At 41.0% G+C, this 19,996-nt stretch overlaps 1 protein-coding gene across 2 annotated transcripts in view; it reads right to left on the bottom strand.

Annotated features, from left to right (window-relative positions):
- Nucleotides 1-254: 254 nt before the first annotated feature.
- LOC141108087 (uncharacterized) overlaps nt 255-19,996 on the bottom strand; it is a 112,019-nt gene continuing 92,277 nt past the window's right edge. For both annotated transcript variants that reach the window (XM_073599321.1, XM_073599322.1), the window contains exons 16-18: nt 17,766-17,947; nt 6,216-6,328; nt 255-4,590 (exon numbers count right to left, since the gene is read on the bottom strand). In XM_073599321.1, coding sequence (XP_073455422.1) covers nt 4,528-4,590; nt 6,216-6,328; nt 17,766-17,947 — 358 coding nt within the window. In that variant the 3' untranslated portion in view covers nt 255-4,527. The remainder of the gene's footprint in view (nt 4,591-6,215; nt 6,329-17,765; nt 17,948-19,996) is intronic.

Raw genomic sequence — 19,996 nt, 5'->3', positions numbered from 1 at the left:
GATATCGAATAAGAAAATTGTATAATGTATGGCCAGCCTAAGAAATATGATTATTGATATGTTTAGGATTATAGATATGATATTATAGGACTATATGATTATGGGATTATTCATATTGATTTGACATAGTACTGTATATTATGGCTATGGTTATGATCATGCATAATATTAGATTATAGATATAATATGATTCTTTGGAACAATTCTAACTGCATTTTTCTCCGAAACTATCAAAAAAAGCATTTAAAATAACCTCCATTTGAAATACTTTAATGTATATAGCATAAATAAAACACATATTCATAGACAACAGCATTTTAACAAAATCAAAGTGTGGATTGATGTGACTTGCTGGCCTTTATTTTGGAAAGCAAAGCTCTATGTGCAAATTCTGTCAAAACCTTAGCAAACAGTCAAATGAAAACTGAAAAATGATTACTATTGGTCGTTGGCTGTAACTGCTTTCTCCAAAACAATTGAAATATGTGCTTTTTCAACAATATGCACAGAAAAATTATATATATATATATATATATATACACACACAGAGTATAACTGTAACATCAAAATTAGTAAAAATGTAAACCTTTATTAATGGAAATACTTTCCTAATAATGGCAAACCCTGCATAAAAAAAGGTAAAAATATGTAAAACCTTATGGATCATATAGCAGAACATGTAAACAGAAGGGATTGTAGTTAACAGGTTGCATTATCAGCTTTTCATAATTCACTCCAAAATTGCTCAGTAAAAAAGAAACGTATGCTTTGAGGTCCGTCTATGTGTAGCATTTAGTCATCTAGATAATGGCTTTTTTAGTTTATCTGATGGGAACGAACTTCCGTTATGAGTCCGACCACAATAATCCAGTTACCATACTATGTACCTAAGGCAGGTATTAGGAGTACAAAACTCGTACAAAGGTGTGACCGTTGCTCATGTTGAATTCTGGGGAAAGAAATATGTGGGCATTTTTGGTTCTAAAAATAAATGACCACTATTGATGCCTGTCCCAGGTTTGGCTGCTGGTCTGTTTGATAAACTATTACTTTCATTCAGCCCCCACAAAACTGTCAGCCTGGAACGTCCAGCACTGAGAATTGTAGTTCTGGTGGTAGTACAAAGCAGGTTGCTTAATGTACACCTCCTTTGTAAAAAAACAAAACAAAAACAAAAAAAAAAAACGTATTCTTTTCACTGAATGAAAGGCTTTCTGTGGTTGGGGGAAGGGGAGATTGTGATGTCCATCTACCCCACTTAACATGTAACATAGGGGAATGAAGTGTAAGGTTACATACATACTAAGCTTACTGTGCAGTAAAGGGTATCTACACAGTAACGGATGGAACCTCACTAAACACTTAAAGTGGAGTTCCAACCCAAAAAAAAAAAAAAATAATTAGTAATGTGTTTAAAAAAAAATTTAAAAAAGCATTTGGAGAAAATTTTTTTTTACTCACCTCTAAATGCCTGTTGCTAGGGGGTCCCTCGTAGTCTGCCTCCTTCTGTGCCTGGGCTCCTGACATCACTTCCCTCGGGGCAGGAAGGGAGATCGCCTCTCTCCCCTCCCTCTTGTCAATCATCTGCGACACGTGACCGGTCCCAGATGATTGCGGGGCCAGTGACAGCGCGCGGCTTGCGCATGCGCAGTGGGTGCCTGGCTGTGAAGCCACAGCCGGGCGCCCACAGTCAGAATGCCGGCACCGCCGAGCAGAGGGGGGGACAAGCGGGGCTTCGATCCCCCGAATCGCTGGACCCTGGGACAGGTAAGTGTCCAATTAAAAGTCAGCAGCTGCAGTATTTGTAGCTGCTGACTTTTATTTATTTATTTTTTAAACGGGAACCCCGCTTTAAGCTTAATGGGGTTTATTTACTAAAACTGGAGAGTGCTAATACAACGCTATTTTTCACAAGAAAAGCCATTGCGTTGCATTAGAAGAAACCTCAGTCTCCTACGCTCTTGTATTGGAAACAATTGGTAAATAATAGTCTTCCATTATATAGAGCTACTTATATGAACAGGGGTTCTCCTAGTAAGTTTGATAAAGTGTGCGCCAAGTGGCTGGATAAATCGTTTACAGCATTGATCGCTCATGGAGGCCACTATCCATAATATATGAGTTCTTCCATATGAGTATAGGTTCGGAGCCATTGGGGAGAGAAGGAATTAATGCTTCCTTCCTTCCTGTTCTCTTTTTTTTTAATTTATTTGTTTTTTTTTTCCTCCTATAGATTAATCATTGCCATATTGGATTTTGAAAATGTTTTTTTTTTTTATTCATATTCCTGGTTCAATGTGTATGATGTTTTGTAGTGTTTTGCTTTGTTTGTTTGTTAAGAAAACTAATAAAAAAGATTTAAAAAAAAACTGGAGAGTGCAAAATCTGGTGCAGCTCTGCATAGAAACCAATCAGCTTCCAGTCATTTTGTCAACGCTCAATCGAACAAGTTGAAGTTAGAAGCTGATTTGACAAAACAGTTACTGCAGGAATCCATCCGGAGTATCTTGTAGCAGTTTCCCTACAAAAACTAGTCAGATTTCTATGGGGCCCTGAACCAACATTTGTGGTGGACCAACTGATCAGACAGACAAGAAAGTCTCTCCAATTTCTATTGTTTCCTCCAAAATAAGTTGTCCCCTCCCCTGCTGCCTAAATAGCAACACTCTTGTAACAAATTATTTTTTGGTGAAGGGAGAATTTGGGCCAGAAGACATTGTGAAATGGTTGGATTCTGCATGTACGTCTGACCAATTACTAAGGCCTGTTCACACCTATGCAGTTTGCTCTTTTTTTATGCTTTTTTTTGGCCAATTTGTTGTTGGGCCGATTAAAAAATGCAAAATGCAAATCTCAGCAAAAACACACTACATTTTTTTTCTAAAGCACAGTTTTACGTTTAAAAAAGTCCCTGACCCTTTCCAAAAATGCAGTGGCTAAAAGAAAAAAAAAAAAAATAGATGTGAAAATGTCCCATAGGAAACCATGTTAAACGGACTGTAGTGCGTTTCTGCAAAAAGAACTAAAAAAACGCATATTCCTTATATGTGCCTGCTGTACCATGTACTTGTATGAGAAAGTCTGCTGTTCTCTTACTTCCTATGTGAAATCCCTGGTGTTCCTACTAGTCCCCTTGCTTTCCTATTAAAAACTGATCACACTAAGTAGGACAGCACACCGTGGTCAGTTCTCTAGCTATGCTGGGAACTCAGCCTGCTCTCCTCCAATGATCAGACTTGTCCTGACACGCCCCCCCACTGCAAAGTCATTCACATGGAACCAAAGTGTGCTGCTGCTTTTCCTCCCCCCAGCTGTTATGAAGCTGAGAACATAGAGAATGTGATTACATGTAAAAAAAGGGAAAAAGGTATTTATATATTTTTTTATATCTATGTTTACCAGCCAAATTACTAATGACTGATGCTGTTTATTTATTTTAAGTGCAGTTTAAACCGGAGGTCCACCCAAAAGGGGAAGCTTTGCATGTTTGCACCCTCCCACCCCTTCCACTGCCACATTTGGCACTTTTTTTGGGGGAGGGGGGAGTGGGTACCTAGTTTTGACAGGTACCTGCTCCCACCTGTGAGTAAGATCGGCATGGCGATTTCCGGCCCCTCCTCCCTCCCCTGCTGCCTTCTGGGACACAAACAGGTCCCAGAAGACAGCGAGACTATTCAGAAAGTGCAGCGCAACTCATGCATGCGCAGTAGGAAACCGGCTGTAAAACCTGAAGGCTTCACTGCTGGTTTCCTGTACTTACAATGCCAGCGCCTGCACCCGAAATCGATTGACGAATTGGCATGGGGTGTCGGCATCGCAGGATCCCTGGACAGGTAAGTGTCCTTATATTAAAATTCAGCAGCTAAAGTATTTGTAGCTGCTGTCTTTTAATTTTTTGTTTTCTAGACTGGAGCTTCGCTTTAGGAGTGTACCTTGCCAGCGTATATTGATATTGATAAAAAAACTTGATCTAGATGACAATAATGTCCTGAATGCTGACTTCACCAACAAAAAATGTTTGATGTGGTTAACCTTCTAGAACCTCACAAATGTGTGCATGTCAAGTAATTCTTACTGAGATAAATAAGACACTTTAAATAATCACAACATATGACAAACAGGCCACAAGTGTGCTGCACAGTAAGTGAGTGCATATAGATATTGTAGGTTGTTTCTTGAAAAAAAAAATAAATTTGACTGCCATTTTATTTAACATGTAATGGATAGTTTTTGAACCAAGTGCTATGCATAGAAAAACACCAGGCTGATTTGATCGTAGAGCAGTTCACAGATTTCTTTGTGACTTATTTCTCTGTGTATATTGCAATATCATTCTAAAGTCATCTGCTTCTTTCCTATGAGTTTGTTACCATGTATTGCTGCCTGCAGCAATGCATGAGCACAGGAATCGACAGGTATGGAATCTGTCTAACCGATGTCAAAAAGGGCTACAAAGCCATGAAGTTAGTCGTTAGCAATTTCCTGAGAGTGTTTTATATGTTGCATACAGAACCCCTTGAAATGGTTTTAATATCTGATAGTTTCCTGAGACGCATTAGTGAGGATCCTGGTAAGATCTTCAAGAATTCTCTGTAAGCAAAAAAAAAAAAAAAGGGAACAAATGAACATCTTGAAAATGACTCTTAAAGTGGACTAAAAGTTACATAACATGTATACTTTTTTCAACTGATTAATATTAACACCTAACCTGCATGTACAGGTTTAACCTGGATACACACTATAACATTTTCTTTAGATTTTTTTCCTTTAGATTTACCAAAACCATATAATATGAGGTCAAACTTTAAGAGTTTCAATTTGTATGCAATCAGGCAGGCCCTTGCACTACATGGTTTTGGTAAATCTAAAGGAAATCGGACAACAAAAGTTGTATAGTGTGTATGGGGTCTTATGCCGCGTACACACGGTCGGACTTTTCGGCTACAAAAGTCCGACAGCCTGTCCGACAGACTTTTGATGGACTTTTGTCAGACTTTTGTCAGACTTTTGGTGGACTTGCGGCAGACTTTCTTACAAACGGACTTGCCTACATGCGATCACACAAAAGTCCGACGGATTCGTACGTGATGACGTACACCGGACTTAAATAAGGAAGTTGATAGCCAGTAGCCAATAGCTGCCCTAGCGTGGGTTTTTGTCCGTCGGACTAGCACACAGACGAGCAGATTTCTGGGTCCGGCGTAGTTACGACGTAAAGATTTGAAGCATGTTTCAAATCTAAAGTCCGTCAAATTTGAGGCTGGAAAAGTCCACTGAAAGTCCGCTGAAAGTCCGGGGAAGCCCACACACGATCGGATTGTCAGCCAGCTTTAGTCCGTCGGCGTCCGTCAGACTTTTGTAGACGAAAAGTCCGACCGTGTGTACGCGGCATTACTCTTACTAACTTAACCCTTTCTCCAGGCACAGCCTGACCACATGTCTCACTATAGCGATGGCTGCAAAGACACATAAGCATTGTCCATCATCCAGAACGGTTTTCAGGCCTCTTTCATATAACTACCCTGCTGCAAGACCTTTTTTTTCCCTTAACAATACCAGCCTAAACCGTTCATGCTTAAAGAAGCAGATGGTCCCCTTGCTCATATTCCCTTTATCATCAGGTGGGGACTCAAGAGAAAACACAAGGGGAATCAAGTCGCTTCTATCAAAATAGCAATGTTGATGCATACCAGGCTTTTTATAAAGGAAAGGGCCAGGTTGGATGTTTTTATCTTTTTATTTTATCTACTTCAAATAGCAGGAGATGACTGGGACAAGCTGTCAGTAGAACAGATTTCTTTTTTGAACTATTTACCCATCTCTTGGTTTCAGGCAAGCTAAAATATGTATTTAGTTCATCATCTTCAGGGGCAGCAGTTGATTTACAACCTCAGCTTCTGCCCTGAGTTGCTTACCGCTCAAAGTAGTCCAAAAATGTAGCTAGGGCTGCACAGAGGAAGGGCAGATTTAAGGAAATTGATTTAACCAAAATAAGCAAAAATGTGGTCCACTCATGGATGTGGCTCTTTCAAAACAATGTGGAAAATGTTAATAAAAAATATGGGATTACATTATTAACCATGCTTCTAAGGGTCTGACAATCCAGTCAACATCAACAAATTTTACACAGGTGACATGCAAAATGTGCGTATATCACATCATGCAAGGAAAGCTTACTTATCCTTATCCATTTCCAGCCAAAAGCATCTACTTACAAAAAGAGTTTCTTTGTTTGCCTTTGAGTTTTGAAACACTTCAAGAGCTGCTTTTATATAGTTCAAAATACTTCTCCCAAATAGGAACTTTATACATTTATCTGTTAGTAGACCTGTCAGTAAAAAACAAATATCTTAGATACAAATGTTTTGCAGTCAGAGACAGATTATATAGCATTACAATACTGTCCATATTTTGGTTGCACCATATGGCTTTCCCAAACAATGCAGTGAGCTCCAATTTAATTTGAGATAATTGTGTAGTACATGGATCATTTATCAATATATTTCAGTCTAAGAAACCTTTAGTAGTTGCAATGTTAATTTGGCAGACTCCGAGACTTCTATAGGCAGACAGCCATGCAGGGGAAGGCATCCAGCAAGACATCACATCTGCATAAGTAGGATCGCTGTCTCCTATGGCAACAGTCTTATAACAGTTTCTAACACAAGTTGTAACAATCTCCTTTACTTCTTCTACAATCTCCTCCTGCAGATCTTCACTACACTGAGCTCCCAGTCTCTCTCACTAGACTTGCTGATCCACTGCCACTGGATCCCCTGAGCTCTTTCAATCTTCGCACACAGTATCTTCCTCAAGCGTCACCCCCGCGTCCCTGCTGGGTCCCTAGCTTGATACTCCTCAAGCGTCATCCCACTGGCCTGCTCAGTCCCTGGCTTGGCACACAAGACTGCTCTGCAGCTTCCCCTCTACCTCGGACCACGACAGGTTCTCCTGTAGCCGGCAGAACCATCACTTTTGGTTGGACTGCAAGCCGCAGTCCCAACCCTGCGCTGCTCTCTTGCTTCTGGATAGGCCCTCAGACAGCCTAACAGCCAGATGTCCCCAGGATAGGCCTTGGGCTCTGGCCTAGCAGCCCGGGCACTACAACACACGTCCACCCAGACAGCCCTCCAGCTGGCACAGAACTCCAATCACCAGACTCCACCCAAATAAATAGGTTCTCCCAGCAGGCCAAGGGATTCTAGAAAATCCCTGCCCATTGGCTGAGATACCCCATATACTCCTAATCTGTCCTTGCAATGCCCTTGCCTTATCTAATGTCACCAGGTACCCGGCTACTTAATGACAGAAGAGAGAAGTGCAGCAATTCCAGAATTAGGGCAAAGTCAGTTGACCCCCTAGCAATTGGCCAAGGCAACTATCACTTGGCAAATAAATTTAAGAGCAGCCCTGCCTAAACATCAGGGTGCTACATAAGCATGAGTCATACTCATACACACACCAACAGCAGTCTGGGAGGATGCCAATTAACCTACCAATATATTTTTGGATTCATTTTAGGGTCTACACAAACTATATGTTGAGTTAAAGTGACATTAAACACAAAAAAGAAAACATTCTTTAAAAGTATATATACTTAATTTTAAAAAGTACCTTCTATTGCTCTCAGCTGCCTCCAAATTTCCAAATTCCCTTTTTTTTTCTTTTAGCTTTTGTGATCGGACTCCCTGTTGGAGGGTGACTATGTTAATTTTCCATGGTTCCTCACCCTTATCTTGCTCAGTCCCATGATGGGAAAGAGACTATGGGATTTGTAGTTTGTACACAGAGTTTACACTAATGCCCTGTACACATGATCGCACATTGCGACAACAAAATTCATGTTTTTTTCTGACGGATGTTGGATCAAACTTGTCTTGCATACACGCGGTCACACAATGTTGTCGGAAATTCCGAATGTCAAGAATGCGGTGACGTACAACACGTACGACGGGACTAGAAAGAGGAAGTTCAATAGCCAGTGCGCCACCCTTTGGGCTCCTTCTGCTAATCTGGTGTTAGTAGAAGTTTGGTGACAGACGATTCATGCTTTTCAGCCTCGTGCTTTTCCGATCGTTACTGCTCCTCAGTTTGTGCTTGTGGGTTCGTATTTATATTACGTAATTGATTTCCAGTGCGTTCTTGTCTGCTCGTTTCTGATTTTCAGCTCCGGCCTTTCTGTTTTTCAGTGCTTTCTGTTAGTTCGTTCTGACCAGCCGACCGCTTTGAAGCCATGAGGACCCTCACCCCGGACCAGAGGGTTTATAACTACCATCTGACCAGAGCCAGAAGAGTGGTGGAGAAAGCTTTTGGGATAATGGCCAGCTGGTTCCTCCTATTCCTTACGCCAATCAACATGGCGGAATATAAACTTAACCATATAATCCTTGCATGCTGCATTCTACACAACTTTTTAAGGAGAAATTCAATGAACTATGTTGACTCAGTTGGGCCTGAGGCCAGACTTCAACAAGAAACCCTGACGGCGCTTGAAGCTGGCTGTCCTGGCTTGCCCCCCCAAAGCGCCCACGAAGTAAGACAGAAGTATGTTGAGTACTTTGCGGGTAGGGGGGCCATTGATATGGCAGAAACTGTTTAAGAAACATTTTTTCAAAAATTTTTTTACTTAAACTGAAAGATTTCCTTTGATTTACTGCATGGGTTTCTTATCGCTGTCTCCTAGGTTCTCCAATGGGCCTTTCTTTTTGCCCATTTTCGTCAATAGTGCAAATGTAATGTATTTGATACATGAGGTGACAATCTCTTCTTCAGCAAACTGTTATTATGTTGTGGGTCTGCTACACATACCTTGTTTTTGTTGTTAATATATGTAATGCATTACTGATAAAATTATTCATCATTTTCAGCACCATGAATGAATTTTGGTGAGTCACGAAAATGGCCTGATTGTGGCAAATTATAAAGCACTGTGGGAGTTATTTACTAAAGGAAAATCCACTTTGCACTCCAAGTGAACTGCAAAAGTGCACATGAAACTGCACTGAAAGTGGATTTGCAAAGTGGATTTGCCTTTAGTAAATAACCGCCATTTCAGGGTAAACACCAACTTAGTTCAAAAAATGATATTGAGCATTGAAAGAAGAAGCCACACATTGTTGAGTACAAAACTTTTTACTTTGTGCACATTCACATGTGTGTTAGAAAAGGGTTTTGGAAACAACCAACATATTTTAGTAAGAACATTTTTTTTAGGACAGTACAAATAGCCTTTTTTCTGTTAAAACAGGCATGTTTAAAAACATAAAACAATACACAACTCAGGAACTTCCAAAGTTCAACTTTGACAAAGTGAAGGCAATATCAGACATTAGTATGTCCAAACTGTGTTAATATTGCCATCATCAGATGGGGTGATGTCCCCCCTGTAAAAGCCACATTTTGAAGATGCACACAAATTGACGGTCAAAATGGGGATTTCCCTCCTGATCCCATGCCTAATGTCAACATGTGCTAGCTCCCATCATGGGGGATCAATGGACGTGTTTCGGGGGTAGAATCCCTTCCTCTCAGCTACCATAGTTGCAAGGAAGGGGTTGCACCCCCAAAACGCATACCTTGTTATCCGGTGATGGCAGATAGCACATGTTGACACACTGTATGCATCTTCAAAATTTGGCTTTCAAAATTTTGGAGAAAAGTTCGAAAAAGAGAAACAATTTTAGCAATGTTGGTGTGTTTTCGATTCTGCAGAAAACATCAATGATGTTTTGGAGTCTTTTTTTCACATCATTGATGTCTTCCTCGATCTTCTGTAAATCCTGATTGCACACCATGATCTCCCTGATGAAGACTTGTGCACTTGTGAAATGAGATTCTTCTTCAACAACATCCACATCACCTAAAAAAGAAAAACACACTGTGTATTATAAATATGCAGGCATACATCTATTACCTGAAGCTGTGGTCTCAGACATTCACCGGTCACTATTTGGCCCACTTCATAAACCTCTCCTTCCTCCACATCCTGAGGTTGTGGTGTGGTGACTTCCCCTTCTTTAGGATGTTGGGGGTCCCTGGTGACCTCTGACGTTCCGAGTCTTTTCTCCCCTATGTAAATAAAATAATACTAATAATACTTAGCACACAGATATTTGATGCAAGAAATAGGAATATGAAACATTGCTTGGAAGTGTCGTACAATTGTCTTTTTTGGCAGAGTTCCAAGCTAAACGCATAATTTTTTCACTTTCTTCAAGCTGGAATACTTAACTTTTTGGGTAAAGTTTCACACATGGAGACACCCCTAGTACCCACTGGAGCACCTGTGTGGGACACCCTAAAAAGTTTGTTCTGGTGCTCCTGCGTTCAGATGTGTGAACAGCTACTGAGTGTCCTCTCCTTACACTGAATCAAGTTTGCATTTCATTCTAGTTACAAACCCATCGAGACAACAATGTACTAAATTTCTTGTAAGACAAATAGGCATGACCAAATGTATCACCAATCTATGATACATATGTATGACCAATCTGATAAAATGTATGACCAATCTGCATCTGCCAAAAACATAGTCTTTTAGTGGGTGAACGAACGATGTTTACTACAAACGATTACTGTGCCCACGACCCTGAAACTTGCCATTTTATACTGAACAACAGTAAAGAAAAGCACATGGAGCAGCACGTATGTAATAAACAGAATAGGAACACACGACAAAATACTTACTTTTTTGCAGCACTCTCTTGATTCTTCTGTACTGATCCTGCTCCCTCAATTTGAGGTCTGACCATCGTTTCCTCAGTTGATCCTTGGATCGCCGTACCCCAAAATTCTTCTGCAGACTTTTCACAACTTTAGGCATGATCTTGGCTCTTCTCACATTTGGGTACGGTCCATGCTTCCCATCATAGTCAACCCTCTTGAAGATGTCCACCGTCTCCACCATCTCTATAAAGGCCATATTGGAGGCCTTAAATATCCTCCGGGATTGGGACGTTTGTGGCTTCGGGCTTTCCTCGTCGTCATTACTGCTGCTGCTGTCTGCATACACTTGTTGTCTCTCCGCCATGTGCTCTCCCACTACGCCGAAAGACAAAGGGCGGGGAATAGACTAGAAAGAACGTCAGGGACGGGCGGAGTTTCATGCATGCGCAGTGTATATAAAGCTTAACACGCGTGCTTCATACGTATGATCTGTGAGAGGAGAAAGGTGTATCGGAAGCGCCGATCGTTTGAACAAAGGTACAATTTTAACTTGGTGCATCAGTGCCCTATACTGCTTATAGATTGAGGTCTATATTGTGACAAGATTAGGAGAGTTTAGCCTGACATTAGGGTTTGTCTTGTGTTGTGTCTTGCAGAGAAAATGGATCTATTGAATGATAAGGACTTTATCCCCATATTCCTTGATATGTACAGGGAGCTGCCCTGTCTGCGGTAGGTAAACCATCCCTTTTATAACAATAAAACTAAGAGGAAGGCAGCGCTGGATTAATTGCTGGAATTTGTGAAGCCGGTGATCCCCACGGCAGACATCCCCTATTTGAAGGCTCTAATTGGTGGCATGAGGAGCACATATAATAGGGAGCGCAAGAAGGTCCAGGATTCCCAGAGATCATGAGCTGCAGCAGATGACATTTATGTCCCCAGGCTGTGGTACTATGACAGACTGCATTTTCTGGCAGGCCAGACTGAACCCAGGCCAGCACTCTCCAATCTTCCTTCAAGGCTTCCTTCCACCTCAGCTGAGGCTTCCGACGTCCAACCAGGGCATTCCAGCCAGGAAGAAGTGGAGGAGCCCGGCTTGAGCCAGGAATAGCATTGTTCAACATATTTCTAGTCAAATCATTAATTATGTTAACTGGATATTATTATTGATCAGTATTTTCTGGTTTTACAAAGTGTTTTACATATCAATAGACAGTAGTGGCCACAAATGATTGGGACAAGAATGAAAAATGCTGGGGTCAGAATGATAGTCTTTTCTATTTATTAACATTCAATTTGCAACAGTCATGAGCTGAAAATTGTGTGTGATTGATGAACCAAAAACTAAAAATATGTCCCTTTTTCATACACAGGAAAGTCTCAGCCAGGAAGAGGCTGAGGAAAGTGGCAGCCAGGAGGTGGCGGGGGTAATTGGCAGCCAGGAGGTGGCCGGGCCCAGTAGCCTGCCCGAATTCCAGGTCCCTCCCCTCCGACTTCCACTAAAATGTCCCAGGAAGAGAAGTAACCTGGAGGAGGCAGCACTTGGCCTATTTCTGAAGGCTACTGCGGCCCTCATAAACTACCCAGTCTTCAAGAGGACTATGCCTACATGGCAGCCTGCAAAATGCTGGAAATGGAGGAGGGCCAACGCCTCTTATGTGAGGAAGTGATCTTACAAGCCCTAAATAAGGGGTTGAGGGGGCGAACTCACAAGCCAAAGCCACATTTGTGAGTTCAACCATGGTCCTCCTCCTCCTCCACCTCCTTCCACAGCTACAACACCAGGGCCACAGCCTGGAAGGAAGTGTGGAAGGAAGACAAGAGAGTGATGGCCTGGGTTCAGTCTGGTCTGGCAAAAGATGCAGGCTGTTGTATGACCACAGCCTGGGGACATATATGCCATCTGCTGCTGTTCCTGATCTCTTGTAGTCCTGGACTGGATTGTGCTCACTATTATAAGGACTCCTCAGGCCACCAATTTTGACTGTAAAATAATTGATGTGTGCCCTGGGGTACACAGGCTTCGTAAATTTCACCAGTTTCTCCAGCGTTGCCTTCCTCTTTATTTTGTTATGACCCATAATAAATGGCTATTTATTTTTCACAAATACTTGCCTATGTGTATTACTTCAAAAAGGACAGTTTGTGAGTAGGCAGGTACATTTCAAAACTACAATGTCAAATTAACAAGGGACACCAACACAAACCAACCTCCTTGAGGTTAAAATATAAAAGATAATAATGGTGTTGTGGTAACTTGACACAAAACAAAACTTGTACCAATGATCGCATTTTGAGACATGTGTATTACCAGTTTATGGTTAACCTTATGTACTCTAATACCTACCCATTTCTTTGATATTAATACTATATGTATAGTTACCAACATTGTACACAAAAATAAAGTTCCCTCGTTCAGCTCAACCATCTATTTGCTACTAAGTGTTTCATTTAAAGTCCCACCTTCCCCAATTCCTTTGTTTTTTGACAAAACAAAAGAAATAATTATGGAGAGCACTATAAAAAAAATAAATAGGAGACCTGGATAAAAAAAATAAAAAATCTAACCAAAAATTCTAAACATTATTAAGGAGATCTGACGAAAAATAAAAAAAACAAATATTCATGAGATCACGAGAAATAATAAAGAAATCAGTTTGTGAGAACTCTGTGTGAATATGAGCAGCAAAACAACTTCATTATTCTAGCATTCTAAAGAAGAAGAGAATGCACTGCATTAAAATATTTAACAATGTGCAGCGTGACGAATGTGCTATCTCCATTACGAACGGTAGTTGTACCAGATCGAGTGCTTCCGTCTCGTACTTGATTCTAAGCATGCGTGGAACTTTATGCATCGGAATTGTGTACACACGATTTTGCGTGACGGAAATTCTGATGGAAAATGTCCGATGGAGCCTACACACAGTCGGCACTTCCGACAAAAAGCTCCCATCGAACATTTTCCGATGGACTCGCAGTTGCAGGCATCACCCCAGTATCGTTTTTTAAATCCGGTGGTCGGCACTCTTGTAATGGCAATCAGAGTGGCTTACTAGCCGTTCCATTGTTATTACAAGCAGCAGGAGGGAACATCCCCCCTCCCGCTGCCTTCCGCTGCTCTCTCAGGCTCTCCCGTCCTGCCAGGAGACCCGAGCGACTAACCGGTATGTCCTCTGGCTGGCCGGACAGCCAAGCAAAAGCAGTATCAGCTTTGATCGGCTCCGTAACAGTAAACTGGAAGCAATGTTATAATCTTGATCTTGTAAATATAAGTAGAAAAATCCGCGCTTAAGACAGTGTGAGAGCTGCTGCCTATTCCCAATTAGTACCCCAACAGGTCCAATATGAAAGTAAATAAAGTGATAATGAAATAAAGACGGCGCTGCCCTCAATAGACTAATAAAGTAATAATAAGTGACCCCAAACTCTATATACACTGAGTCAATAAAAATACCCCTAAACCCAAAACAGATGCCGCAGTCTCAATAATTTCAACTCTAGTAATACATCAAATTAATAAATTAAAATCCTCCCAGTGAATAGATAAATAAGTGCATAGTATAAGTGATAGAATGAACTGTGATTGAATGTACAATAAGTGTTTCCTCAAAAATCAAAAATCAAAAGTTTTGGGACAAAAACACGCCAGAGGTGATATAATTATTATGCTGAATAATAATTAATTGGATGTGTGTGTGTTGGTGATACTGTGGTCTCTACGTATCATTACCATGTGTGTGTGAAAAAGATTCCTAACAATACCAAAAATATTAGGACACCCTGCCACTTATGTGTGAACCATAAAAACATAGAAAACTTGTTTGTGACACCCTATTGCACACTACTATTGGGTATATTGCAGTTATTTAGAGTTGTTTAAAAGTTCGTACAACAGCCATAAGACCAGTTATAAAATTACACATTCAGCACACATTAGTTCATAAAAAAAGTCCATGCCAGGGGTCATCCTTTACTGACCAAGATGGAGAAGACAAAATTCACCCTTATAAAAGCTGTAGATTTGAAACTTTAGGGGACACTGCAGTGACTTCCGTGCCTTACACTCAGGACAGTGACTTACAGGTGCACGCCCCCCTATCACACCCCACTCACCAGAGATGAACACCCCTGCAGGGGTACCGAGCGACTGAGTGGGCGTCCCAGGGCATGCGATATTCACTCCAATGCGATATTCACTCCAATGTTATAATCTTGATCTTGTGTTGAGTGCTTTTAAGGGCACTTTTACACTGCCAGTGCCCGGGCGTCTGCGGTAAAGAGCTGCTATTTTTAGCGTGCTTTACTGTCATTTTTGCAGCGATTTTCGGCCGCTAGCAGGGCACTTTTAACCCTCGCTAGTGTCCGAAAAAGGGTTAAAACCGCCGGCTGCAGCGGCGCTTTGCCAGCGGTTCAGCGCCGCTGCCCATTGATTTCTTGTAGGACTTTTTTTTACGTCCTGCCAGAGCAGCTCCCCAGTGTGAAAACACTATGGCTTTCACACTGGGATTGCAGCTGAGGCTTTTTTCAGGCGCTTTACAGGTGCTATTTTTAGCGCTAAAGCGCCTGAAAAATACCTCCAGTGTGAAAGGGGTCTAAGTGCAGAGGAGGGAATTGGGGTCTTATAAACCCCAGATCTCACCCATAAAGAGTACCTGTCACATACCTATTGCTGTCACAAGGATGTTTACATTTCTTGTGACAGCAATAAAAGTGATAAAAAAATGAAATAAAGCAACAGTGTCAAAATAAAATAAAATAAATGAATTAATTATTAAAATTTTTCTTTTAAGTGTCTCTGTCCTGTGCTCGCATGCAAAGGCGAACGCACGTGTCACTCCCGAACACACGCAAACAGCGATCGTCCCACACATGTAAAGTATCACTACGAACATAAGATCATGGGCAGTAACTCTGTATATGGCATTTGGATGAATCATGTCTCAGGGTCTGATGAGAAAGTGGCAGCTGTACACTGTGAATGGCTGCAGCTTCCCCATCAGACCCTGAGACAACAACCGTATACTGTGGCTGGGGTGGGACAAATTTAGATTGGTGATTTTAGTCTTGCGATTTTAGTCTTGCCTAGGGCAGCACAAAACCAAAATACACCACTGGGTATAACCACTGAAAGAACTGTTCTGTTATTGCCAATTTAGGAGTGTGAATTTTAAAGTGTTACTAAACTCAGGACCCTGAATTCACTAGACATGGTCTGTCATAGTACACAGAACATGGAAATGCAATTATTTTAGTAAATATAAACTGCTAAATACCTTTTCTTATAAGCAATATATAGCAGTCTTGTGACTTATATCAGTGTCTGGTTAAGGCTTGTAGGAGGAGTTTTCATTCTCCTCTGACTGTCCTATGAGGCTGCAGGACCCCTGACCTTCTTTCTGCACGGTGCTGATAGAAGGGCGCATGTGATCAGCACAGGGCCAAAGGAAAAAAAAACTTTCTAGCAATACACACCAAACTGTGCAGAGTGACTCCAAAGGCTCTGTAATATCAGGAGATGGATTGGGGACAGTGGAAGAAGGGGAGAATCAGAGATGACAGGATAAAACAGCCTTTTTACACAATGCTGAGGATTAGCCCCTTAGGTTCCACAGTGAGAATAACAAGCATGCTTTACTGCACATACAGACTGATTTTTTGTGGGTTTAGTAACACTTTAAAGATGTTTGATTACTTAATGTCATTCTCGTATTTTGTTAACATGGCATTGTTGTTGGTAGGAGAGCCAGCAAAATGGGCTGTTTCTCCACATTTACCAACTTTTGCATCATTGCCATTACTATATATCTTGTTCCAAATATAATCCCAGCAATAGCTACCTTTCTATAATGACTCAATAGCTAACGAGTTATTTGGACAAAACCCAAGCCTAAACTTGGGTGCACAACCTATGAGTAAGCACCTCAAACAGGGCTCCACTTAAAGGTTGAATTCCCCATGTTGTTAGAATTGATATGTATCCACCCTATTAGATTGTCCACCCTATTAGGCTCGATTCACACCTATGCATGTTGCTTTTGAGCGTTTTTGGAGGTTTTTTTTTTTCATGCTTGGCACGTTTTTGAGCAGCGTTTTTGTAGCGTTTTTGGTTTTTGCGGCGTTTTTGCGGCGTTTTTGCCGCGATTTGCGTTTTGCGGTTTTTTTTTTTTTTTTTTTTCATTTTTTTTTACAGTCTTAAAAAAAAATTACAAAAAAAAAAAAAATAAAAAAAAAACGGCAAAAACGCACCAAAAACGCTGCAAAAACGCTGCAAAAACGGTGCACTTGCGTTTTTGATGCTTGTCCATTGAAATCCATTACATGCAAAACGCTGCTTTTTGCATGAAAAAAAGTCCCCGACCCTTTCCAAAAACGCAGAGATACAAGAAAGCATTGATGTGAACATGTTCCATAGGAACCCATGTTAAAAAATTCCCATGCATTTCTGCAAAATGCAAAATGCATCAAAAAACGCGCTAGTGTGAATGGAGCCTTAGATTGTAAGCTCTTCTGAGCAGGGCCCTCTTAATCCTATTGTATTGTATCGTATTATAACTGTATTGTCTCCCTTTTATATTGTAAAGCGCTGCGTAAACTGTTGGCGCTATGTAAATCCTGAATAATAATATGTATTCAGCAGGGTTTTCAAGAAAGACTTGTCTTTGAGGTTCCAAAACAAACTATGATCAGCTGTTCAAAAAAACAGTGTAATGACATTCAGGATAACAGCATAAAACAGTCTGAGCAGATCAGGTTTACAATAGTTACTATTAAGAATCAAAATGATGATTAAAGTAGATAATAAAGATAATATACATTATTAGATCAAAAAATCCCTAGTCCAGTAGAATTGTGGAAACATGAATTAACTGTTTCTAACTAAATTTTAAATCCAAAAGAGTTATTATTGATATTACATTGCTGACTTATATGCACCTATTTTGTACATAGATTAGACAAGGTTTTCAATTATCTTAAGCAATTAAAGTCATACAAGACTAACAAGGTTGAATGTGATAAATATATCCCACCTAATCAAATAAACTTTGAATAAAGATGCACAAGCAAGGCACAAAATTCTCAAAAATAGAACTTACTTTGCAGTTTGCTTTTCAAGACCTCCTGTGCCTTTGAAGGAAGTTCATCTGCCGGCACCGGCAGTGGACACACATCAGCTAGCAGTAGTTCACGAGTTTGATTTAAGTACCATACAATCCAATCTTCTGAATATAGTTTAGGTATGGCCATTAAGATTTCCTTACTTTTTTCTTTCCAAATCCTGAAAAATGAATGCATTCCCATAAATAAAAAGTTCTAACACTAAAACTTAATACTAAAAAGTTCTAATGCTTAAAACATTATAAAGACACTATAAATAAATAATTATTAGCAGCTGCAGTAACAGCATCAAAAATTAAAAACATCTACTGTACAAAGAAGCGTTTCATCCAGCTTTCCACTTATTACCTAGCTCAAGTGTTTTAATATACTTTTACCATAGGCCCCAAATAGGAAAAATTGTCACTGTACATGGGGGTTGGTAACCTTTTGATTGCCATCCACCTGCTGACCATGGCAAGGTGATGGGTAGATCAGGTCCCTTCCTCGCCAACCCCGGAACCTGGACAGGAGCGGAGGCAACATTTCTGGCACCAATCCGCTTTCCTCCTGCGGCATCTGAAAGCCTGCTTCTCCTCTTTCACTCCTGCCAGCATTCAGCTGCTGTTAGAGGAAAGGGGATCTGATCCAGTAAATTTCCCCACTGCTGACCCTCCTGTCCCCTAACTTCTGCTGCCCGATGTTCTCCCCCCTACCCCCCTTCCTCGCAGCGCTGCCAGCTTTCCTTCTTCCCCTCTCACCGGCTGGTGTGGGGGATCTTCAGGATGGAAGTTTACTATGCTTCAGTTTTTGAATGCACTGACACCATCCACTGCCCTACTGACTCTGTCCACACACCGTCCACTGCTCTACTGACTGACACTTTGCACTTTTAAAAGGTAGGCTATGTTTATATTTTTATGGCGATATTTGTTTTATTATATTTTTCTACATTTTCCTTACTATTTAGTTAGCGCCATGCTAGTTAAATTCTTAAAACTAACATAAGGGCGCTGAACCCTGGTGATCTTTGATCTCTTTCATGTTGTTCAGGTAGATCTCCACCTCTCAATGGTTGTCGACTCCTGCTGTACAGGAACCCAAGAAGAGAATTGATAATGTCAGCAATCTTTCTTTCCAGCTTTCCAGCTGAGAATCTCACAGGTATGGCACATACATACTTTTTTGGTCCAAGCTGGACCAATGTAACTATGTAAAAACTGCCATACCTAAACTTCAGCTTTAATACAAAACAATAATTATTATTCAAAGCAGAGAACAAATTGCTGAGCATCATTTTACCATAAATTCCCATACATATACAAAGACTATTTAAAGCAAAACTTCAGGTAGCTGTAGACATATAAATTAATGCAGCTCTGTATTTATGATACATCAGGATTTTTTTTTTTATGCAAGCACTGTAAATACTGGAATTTGACTTAATATCAGCTTCTTTCAGTCCCTGTACAGCAGAGCTTAGACTTTGCCTGCAATTCCCTCTGCTCCTCCTCACTTGTGCTGCAGGTGCTTCTAAAGGCAGAAGTTTTTTTTACCTGAATGCATTCTATAGAAGGGAAAAAAACCTTTTCCATGCAGCTCCAATCCCCCCCCCCCCCCAGCTCCCCTTTTATTTACCTGAGCCCGATCTTGATTCAGTGATGTGCAGAGCCCCTCTCGGTTCTCTCTCTCCTCATGGGACAGAAGAGAGAGAGAAAAAAGAATACTTGTCATACTTACCTGCTTAAGAGAAGAGGCATTGGCTCCCGCTGCTGTCAATCACAGAGAGGCATTGGCTCCCGCTGCTGTCAATCACAGCCAGTGAGGAGAGAGAGGGGAGTGAGGCTGTGTCAATGGACAACAGAGGCGGCTCAGGAGCGAGCACCTACGAATACCCCCATAGCAAGTGGCTTGCTCAATAGGGGGAGGGAGCCAGGAGCAGTGGAAGAGGGCCGCTCTGTGCAAAATCATTGCACAAAGCAGGTAAGTATGACAAGTATTCTTTTTAAAGAAAGAAAAAATCCTAACCGTTTACGATCACTTTCAGTTTCCTGTATGTGTCTGTGCTGCCAATTAAATTCAGTATGGTTTATCACTTGCCACTGATTTTGTGTTTGTACAAACTTGGCTAGATAGTCAAGTGGCGACCTATCACAAACACATCTGTGACTTAGGGTTCTGACCCATAGTTTAGGAAACATTGACCTAGCTCATAACACATTTTTAAGGG

This window comes from Aquarana catesbeiana, linkage group LG09 (genome assembly GCF_042186555.1).
Source record: "Aquarana catesbeiana isolate 2022-GZ linkage group LG09, ASM4218655v1, whole genome shotgun sequence".
Taxonomy (NCBI): Eukaryota; Metazoa; Chordata; class Amphibia; order Anura; family Ranidae; genus Aquarana; species Aquarana catesbeiana.
Note: the sequence above shows the minus strand (reverse complement) of the source record. Positions and strands in the feature narration are given on the sequence as shown.